Here is an 8,672-nt window from a genome sequence, read left to right as displayed (position 1 = left end):
TCCTCCTCCAATTCCATGTTACGTCTCTTACATGGTCTCTTTATTGGTGTTGATGTCAGAAACGGCAGAACAGCTGAGGTGCCAACACCAACATCAGTGCAGGAAACAGTTTTCTGTGTGCCTTAAAAACAGACAGATAATCTTATTGTTTATGCAAAATTCTAAAATGATAATGCATGCCTTTTCCTAATGTAACAAGAAACGATTACTCTGATATATTAGTATTGCATGAGAGAAAAAAAATACAATGGAGGAAAAATTCAACAAAATATTACAGGAAAAAAAAGCAAGAGCAAGCACTTCTAGATCTAACCCCAGCATCTTCATTAAGTGAGACAGAAAATTCCTTTGCAAATGAAGAAACCAACAGACAGGAACTGGACACAAATAATGAAAATCTGAACAGAACACCAGCAGAAGAAAGTTTAGACCTGACGGGGCCAATGGAGGCATCCACCCCCCAGAGAACACGGCCAGTCATTAAAAAAAGAGAGCGGGCATCAAAGATTGTGGCCAAATTAAGAGCAAAGCTAAGGTATGCTGAAGAGAAACTTGGGGCAAAGACAACACAACTGATGTCACTAAACAGAAAAATTAGAAGGCTGGAGGCTAGACCAAAATTGCAATGCCAAGGCTACCAGCAAAGATTTCACAGAGGGTCAGGATCAGAGAGGCTAAAAAGGGACTGCCGATCAATAGCAGGCGGAAACAACTTGGCAAGATTGTGAGCATGTTCCTACATCGGGATGATGTCTCGACTGTCATAAATGGCAAGGCTGGAGAGATTCGTCGCAAGGGACAAATTTATAGAAAAAGAGCGCTCACAGACACCTTGGCAAAACTCCATCGACGATTCCTTGCTGAACATCCTGAGCAAACCGTGTCCAAAGCTCAGTTCTTTAGATTGAGGCCATTTTGGATTATTAGGCCTAAAGTTAAAGACAGAGAGACGTGTGCATGTAAAATGCACGAGAACATTGACTTTAAAATAAAAAGAATGGAACAACTGGGAATCATTGAAACATCAAGCCCAGAGGATCTTGTGCAGTCCAGTGTGTGTGACACTGGCAACATGTCCTGCATGTATGGAAGATGTGAGAAATGCATCGAAAAGACCTTTCCCACATCCTTAGATCCTCTCACTCAGGGGAACACTGTCATCTGGCAAGAGTGGATCACAAGGTCTGTCACTGTAACAAAGACCCTCAAGGATGGATCTACAGAGGGAAAGCAGACAAAGAAAACCTTCCTTGAAAAGCGTACCTCATCCATTGAGCGGTTGCTGGCCCTAACAACAGAACACCTTCCAGGTTTTGCCATTCACATGTTTAATGTCAAGCACCAATATTTGACATTGAAAGCAATGAAAGATACCCTGACAGATGATGCTGTTGCTGTGCATGTGGATTACAGCGAAAATTACAGCTGCAAATATGCCAAAGAAATCAAGGACACCCATTTTGGAACTGGGAATGATCAGGTAACCCTCCACACCGGGGTACTCTATCTCAGTAGGGGCAGAGTGGAAGCCTTTGCATCCCTCTCAGACTGCTTACAGCATGATGCAGTGGCAACCTGGGCTCATCTTGACCCAGTGCTGAGATACATACGAGGAAAGTATCCTGAAGCCCACAACCTACATTTAATTTCAGATGGCCCAACTTCCCAGTATAGAAACAAAACATCTTTCTATCTAGCCTCCACTGTGCCCTTTATGCATGGATTTCAATGGGTGACCTGGAACTATACTGAGGCATCACATGGCAAAGGTGCACCAGATGGAGTAGGTGGGGCCTTGAAGAATCTTGCGGACAGAATTGTGTCTTATGGGACCAGTATTCCTGATGCAGAGTCTCTGTATGAGCAGCTGAAGAACAATTCATCAGTGACTCTGTACAAAGTACCAGAGGAGAAAATAAAGGCCAGCTGTGAATTAGTTCCCCCAAACCTGAAAACAGTTCCTGGGACACTGAAAATACACCAAGTGAGTCAACATTTATATTAATTATATGAGTAAATATGGATAAATGTAGTTAAATAAGGAAATGTAGTTAAAGAAGTTAAATAAATAAGTTAAATTCCCCATGTAATTAACATGGAAAGCAGACCACACCAGTATCCGAAGTAATCTCACAAAAGAATGTCTGTAACTTAGTCAATGTGTGATACTCCAATTCATCTTTGTCTTTTTGAATTCCACCCTAACAGCTGACATCCACAAAACCGGGAGTCATAAACACACAGGAGGTGTCATGCTTTTGTGGAAAAAATTGCCAGTGCTTTTCTGCAAATTGCCATGTGTTGTTTGAGGAAGGAGATGAGGACCCTGACAAAACCGAGGCCACCATAGAGGTTGGACAGTGGGTCCTGGTTGAATACGATGGTGACTTGTTCCCTGGTACAGTCACACAGGTGAATTTAATTTGAAGATTTCTGTTAATATGTGAATATTTCTCCAGTTACATTATACTACATGCTGTCCAGCCAAAATGTGTAGAGACTATAAAAATGTTTCTTAAAACAGATTGCTGAAGGGCAGTATGAAGTTGACACCATGACTTGTGCAGGGGAAAACCGCTTCTATGTGCCGAGCATCAGATTTCCAGGAGAAAGGGTCTGGTACTATCGTCAGGACATACGGGACATAATCCCAGAACCACTTCCTGTCACCTCCTCTGCTAGGCATTTCTGCATTTTACCTGACGTATGGGCAAGACACAAAAAACGCTCATGAATGAGTTAAAACGTGGAGGGGGAAAACGTGATTGGTACAAAGCAGTCGTTCCAGTTGTTTGTTTTAGTTGCTTGCTAAGTTCTTCACATGAAATTATTCTCAGAAAAAGGTTGTATGGTTGATAGAATGTCAGGACCAAAGTTTTATAGATAAAATAAAATAATTTTACAAGAGCACATGATGCTGTTACATTTAAATGTTTCTCAGGACCACATGATGGTATGTTACATGGAAATTAATGTTTCTCAGGAACACATGATGGTATGTTACATTGAAAAAGTTCTCATGAACACATGATTGTATGTTATACTAGAATGATAATATTTATACTAATGGTTGTATATTTGTTTGTGCTGCAGTGTAGGCTACATGGCATGATTCTTTATGAGCACAAGATTGTAACTTGTATACACAACACTTGTTAACACAAGGCATGGTACTGTGATCATTACGATAAATGATAAAATGAAACACTGTTTATGAAATAAATATTCTTTAAAAGAAATTGTATGTGTTTTAAATATGTAAAATAGGGTTAGGCATCAAACCCCTTTGTCAATAGTGAATGTATTGAACTAAATCTAATTTCCGAAACATTGATCCTCATTCCCGAAATGGCATTCTCATTACCGCAACATGTATCTTTTTTACAAATTAAGTAATAATTAGATAATCATATTTTGTTTTAAGATGTATATACATATTATACAACACTACTTATTTAAGGTCTGCTGCATAAAAATGTGTATGTTATATTTTAGTAAAACAATTAAATAAAAGAAGTTGTAAATCATCACATATGTTTCGGTAATGAGAGAAAATAAGGAAATTACAAAATATAATAATTATGAAAAAGTAATCTCTCCAGAGTTTTACATAGCTTTGAGCATGAGTAATAAGAGTCTACTTTAACATTAGCCAAAAATACACATTTTTAACCATATATTTAATGCAATGTCATGTTGCGGTAATGATATTTTTTATGGACTTCATCTAAAAATGTAAATAAATATATAGGAAATATTTTTAAAAATCTTCTGAAAATAATGGTTATGGTAAATTCATACCTTAATCTTATATGTGCAAAAAGAAAATTGGCTTCAAGGGCATTTTAAAAATTCTGATGCTGGTCACCTTCTTAATCTGGATTTCGTGAGAATCACCCAAACGTGTCTGATCCCCTCCGTTAGCATTACGGCTCCACTAATATCACTGACTAATGTTACTGAGTCCGCTGTCTGACTTTACATTGTAATATTGAGGGACAGTCAGAAATGTCAGACGCCAACAAAATACCGTGAGTAAGTTAGTAGTTTGGATGCTGGTGATTATTTTTCCCGATGCTTCTTGTGGAACGCTCTACTGACGTGCTAACATTATCTCAGCTAGCTTTGTTGTTACTCTGAAGCCGTTCTCCTGCTACGCTCAGGTGTGTGTGTGTGTGTGTGCTGAATGTAAATGAACTTGATTGACTAGTCAGTAGTTGTAGTCAAATGTCAAACTGCAGGGATTCATTTGTTTAGTAATATTGTGTAACTTTGATCAGCACCGAGCAGCTGGGGTTGCTCTCTAGGCCGTTTGTGGAGTCAAACCGTGACATATACTTAGTGTTACTGTAGTACCGGTATTACTGACGATATAAGTGCAGGTCCAGTGTAACATCTCCTAGTCATATCATCTCCTGCTGTATTATAAACAATACAGAGGCTCACTGCTAAATGTCTGTTTTTGCACCGGGAACTTGGACTGTATTTATGAGCCTTTTATATTATTTTTTTTGTAACTTAAATTTTTATTGAGTTTTAACATGCATATAGACAAAACAATACAGCAAATAAGATACACATTAAAATAACAATAGTAATAACACTAACAAACTAGTCTTTTAAATTATTATAGCCTATTATAGCACTGTGTGTAGCTGCTGCCATTAGCTAGACGTTTGAGACTGTTTCAACAACACATCACTACAGTTAGCTGCAACAAGGGACCCACCAGAGACACTGCTTCATTATTTTATTTTATAACTTAGGACTACTTTGAGCCACAATGAGCTGTTGTACTGTATTATATGCTGTCTTACAAGTAACGCTGAATCTGCCATGGTTTACAGGTGATCTGAGTAACGTGATGAAGCTCAGGTGTTCCTGGACCCATCAGAGGACAGAGACAGCTGCAGCATCAGGACAGTCTGGGTATCCAAAGGAAGAAGCATCGAGATGAACACTGACCGCAGAGCTCCATTACCAGCTGACACTTCAGTATACTAGAAACCATAAACCTTGATGGAGGACACGATCTGCACAGCTCACATAGAAGTTATACCTTTGTTACTTGCAACATACGCACAATTTGTATTTCTGTGTAACTGGATTATGAATGAAACATGAATGAAGTGTTTTTTTTTTAAGTAGAGTTTTGGTCATTTTTAAATTCAGTAATAAGTATGGTTTTATATAAATAAGGTGTTATTTCACAGAGGTTTTATGAAGATTTCATGGATGTAGAAGAGTTGAAAACCTGGTCCGTGTAACATTAATATAAAAATGTGACATTTAAACCTGTAGTAAATGACTGTAAGCAACACAATACATACTGTCTCATACAGTATTCTGTATACAGTATTTTGAAAGGCATTAAAACATAATTTCAGCTTTTACAAATATCTGAAGGTTGACTTTGGTAATAATTGTCTGACAAATGTTTTAAGTTAAAATATCAGACTTACTATGAAATATGGTACAGTACAGTTTACAGTTGGTCACTTAGCAGTTTTTCAATTACAATTACTCATTATGGTAAGTTTCCCTGGTCTCAGTAAACTAATGTGTATAAAGAATATAACAGATGGGAGGTTACAGTAATCATTATACTATTACTCTGATTACTTTGGTACATTTACTGGCTGTTTCTTCACTAGAAAACAATCGCTTGATTGAAGTTTCACGTCTGTTTGGTATGGTAACATCCCCACATCCGGCTAATTACAGTTTACATTATATATACTATGCTACATGCACATGCTAACAACGTTACCTCTTTAGCTCCTCACTACAAATATGTTTTACTTCACTGGGCTCTGTAGACTGTAGGTCACTGCTGTACCTCTAAAGACAAGCATAAAACAAAGCGTTGGTTTTGATAGTTAAGGTATAAACACTGACCTAACGTGATAAACAGAGATTAATAGCGTTAGCAGTATTAAACCTGAGGAAAACATCACAGAAAGCTGTAATCCTGATTGTTGATATTGTTCTTTTCTCCGCGATTTCAGGTCAGACTCCTGCTCTGACATTTTGGTGTAGAAGCAGTTATTGAATTAATATTTACGGTAGAAATGCAGCTAAACTCAGTAACAGTGAGTAGCTGCCTGTCAAAACACCGCCAACGCTGAGGCTGAAGTGGGAGGGCCGGAGCATCAGCCGCGTTTCAGACAGAGGCTGAAAAGAGGTGCTCAGCTATAGGCAATATGAGAAAAATAATGTGTTTTTTCAACATTAAAACATCTAAACCTATTGTAGTAGAGCTACAAAATACAATTATGAACCTGAAAAGGGGAATAATATGTCTCCTGTAAGGTAGAAAGATTTGGAAATCTGCATAGAAGTGGCTGGGATCACCTACTCTTGTGCGGAATTAAATAGGCCAGCATGTATAAACACAAGCATTTATTAATGAGATAATAAAAGCAAAATAGAGGAAAACACACACAATGTACAATCTAACTAAAAATAACTAAGCTAAAGAAAAAAGAGGGTGTGTGTGTGTGTGTGCACGTGCATGGGGGGTTGTGTTCTAGAAAAGGTGTGTGTCCTTTGGCCTAACCAGATGTTTCAGCAGAGCATGAAAGACGCGTTGGTGTGTTGTGTGTGTAATCTCAGATAACAATAACGGTGCCGTCAAAGGGAGTTCGTTGCATGCAAAGATTGTGTCTGTGTCTAACATCACTTTAGGACTGTCTCAGAGACTACAGTTACTACAGTAACCCAGGATGTTAATCTAATCAACATAACAACAACATAAAAACACATCAGTACAGCAACATTAACAGCAATTAAAAAGCTCTTGCTTAACGTTAACTCTGTTAAGTTGTCTGAAACAATCTATACCCAGTATGTTACAGTCCGTGAAAGCAGGGGAGGAAGAAGAGTTGCCGGTGAGCTGCGTTGATCAGCTGGCAGTCATGTGAGCCGGGCTGAAAGAGTTGTGGTTCTGAAGTCCAAAAGTCTTTGCTGTGTGCAAGTTAATGTTAATGTCCGTGAAAAGAAATGTCAGTGATTCTCTTTAAACACATTATATGTCATAAAATAGCTGTTGAAAACATTCTAAAAGATTGGGAACTATGTGGTACTAAATTGTGTAGTTTGAAAGTTTTTCTCTTTTTTTTTACCAGTTTTGGTAATCCGGGTTTCTACAAAGATGGACATAAACTTTACTCGAGTCAATATCACCATAAGATGCCTTTGAGACTTCCCCATTTCCAAAATAAAAAGCTGAGATTTTCCATTGAACTTCATATTCATCGTATTAAGTAGATGTTATGCTGTTAGAAATGCATGTTGGTCAAGCTCCAACACTTTTTATAAACTAACTGCAAGCAGACAATGTCCATGCAAACAGCAAAATATGTCCACCCTATCGTGGACAAATTCAAAGTAGAGTAAATACATTGTAATTACATAGTGGTTATAAAATGTACATTTTCAGAAAGCCATTTAGTCCCTTTCTCAACAACATATTTAAGTTAATGGGAAAAGTATTAAGATAATAATGAAATGATGGCAAACTATTTGTTTCTCTATAAAATCTGCGAGAGTTGCACTTTCTTTTCTAAATAAAATCTAACAAAAAAGATAAATGGTCAAACTTTCAAACTTTGGCGCTCATTAGTTTAAAAAGGAATCATACAAAAAGTTTTACTAACTTGTGAAAATATTTGGTTCATTTTCATAAAACATGAACATGACAGGGTGGACATGTTATGAAAATTCATTGAATGGCCTCATGAATGCAATAATTCTAAAGTAATTGATGTATTAAAAAATACATCATTTACATCCACAATACAATACATCCTTTTCCCATGTAGGGGGAAATTACCAGTTGAACAGATGTGGCCTTGTAGCATTAAACTTTGTACATCATTCTGCACAGTGAAAGTCAAACATTCAACTGTAGAACAAGAAGAACAATGTTTTTAAGTGGAGAACAGTTCTATACTTGTAGGGTTCTGTTGAGAGGTAGAAGAAATTTCCCTTCTGTTGATACTGCGTTGCAGGCCTGTCGCTGAAAAAATTAAGAATGCTGATTTGAGGGTGTCGTTCTTTACTACACTCAAAAAATAATTAAGCCAAAAACGTGGACTTTATGTAATTTAATTACATGTAATTTTGTTAAATAAGTTGAATGTAAAAGGTCACATTAAATGCAATAAATTAAATAATGTTAATGCAAATTTCTACATAATGTGTAAATTTACACTGAACTTAATGAAGGTCTTCAGCAGCAGAGGGGGAGCTGCTGGAAAGAAGTTAAGATTGCTCATGGCTCCAACAGCTAAGGCAAGTGCATTAAACTATTACATTATTTAGCCATGTAAAATATTCCTTTCAGTCCAACACTTGTTTAAAAGGCTTCCCATATAGTTTAATGTACAATCTTAGTAGAGGTTTTATAGGTGTAGTTTGGTTTATGTGGTCCAGGCCGAGGAAAAAATGATATCTTGCATTTTAGTCAAGGTGTGGTTCATGTTGACACTGACGTTTCAACATGAACGAAAACGTATGTGAAAGCGATCCCACAGTAATGTGACGCAACATAACACAATTACACACATGAGAAGCATTATAGTGCTGCATAAACTTTTGTCTGTCACAAGAATTTGATTTCCCCTACATTGGTCATGCATATGCAGGATGATAGCCAAAACTATCCAGTC

At 37.3% G+C, this 8,672-nt stretch overlaps 1 protein-coding gene across 1 annotated transcript; it reads left to right on the top strand.

The window, feature by feature from the left end:
- Nucleotides 1-232: 232 nt before the first annotated feature.
- LOC127351192 (uncharacterized) lies at nucleotides 233-3,900 on the top strand. The gene is made up of 3 exons (XM_051378496.1): nucleotides 233-1,984; nucleotides 2,209-2,412; nucleotides 2,525-3,900. The coding sequence occupies exons 1-3, from the start codon at nucleotides 626-628 to the stop codon at nucleotides 2,732-2,734; spliced, it is 1,773 nt and encodes a 590-aa protein (XP_051234456.1). The 5' UTR covers nucleotides 233-625; the 3' UTR covers nucleotides 2,735-3,900.
- The last annotated feature ends 4,772 nt before the right edge of the window (nucleotides 3,901-8,672 follow it).

The sequence above is a fragment of the Dicentrarchus labrax genome, unplaced genomic scaffold (genome assembly GCF_905237075.1).
Source record: "Dicentrarchus labrax unplaced genomic scaffold, dlabrax2021, whole genome shotgun sequence".
In the NCBI taxonomy this organism is placed as follows: Eukaryota; Metazoa; Chordata; class Actinopteri; family Moronidae; genus Dicentrarchus; species Dicentrarchus labrax.
Note: the sequence above shows the minus strand (reverse complement) of the source record. Positions and strands in the feature narration are given on the sequence as shown.

Bases quoted from the DNA above. Each gene is read 5' to 3' on its own strand.
- LOC127351192 (XM_051378496.1), top strand. From the start codon at position 626: ATGCCAAGGCTACCAGCAAAGATTTCACAGAGGGTCAGGATCAGAGAG. The intron at 1,985-2,208 runs GTGAGTCAACAT...CCACCCTAACAG, and splicing joins GGACACTGAAAATACACCAA to CTGACATCCACAAAACCGGG. The intron at 2,413-2,524 runs GTGAATTTAATT...TTCTTAAAACAG, and splicing joins TCCCTGGTACAGTCACACAG to ATTGCTGAAGGGCAGTATGA.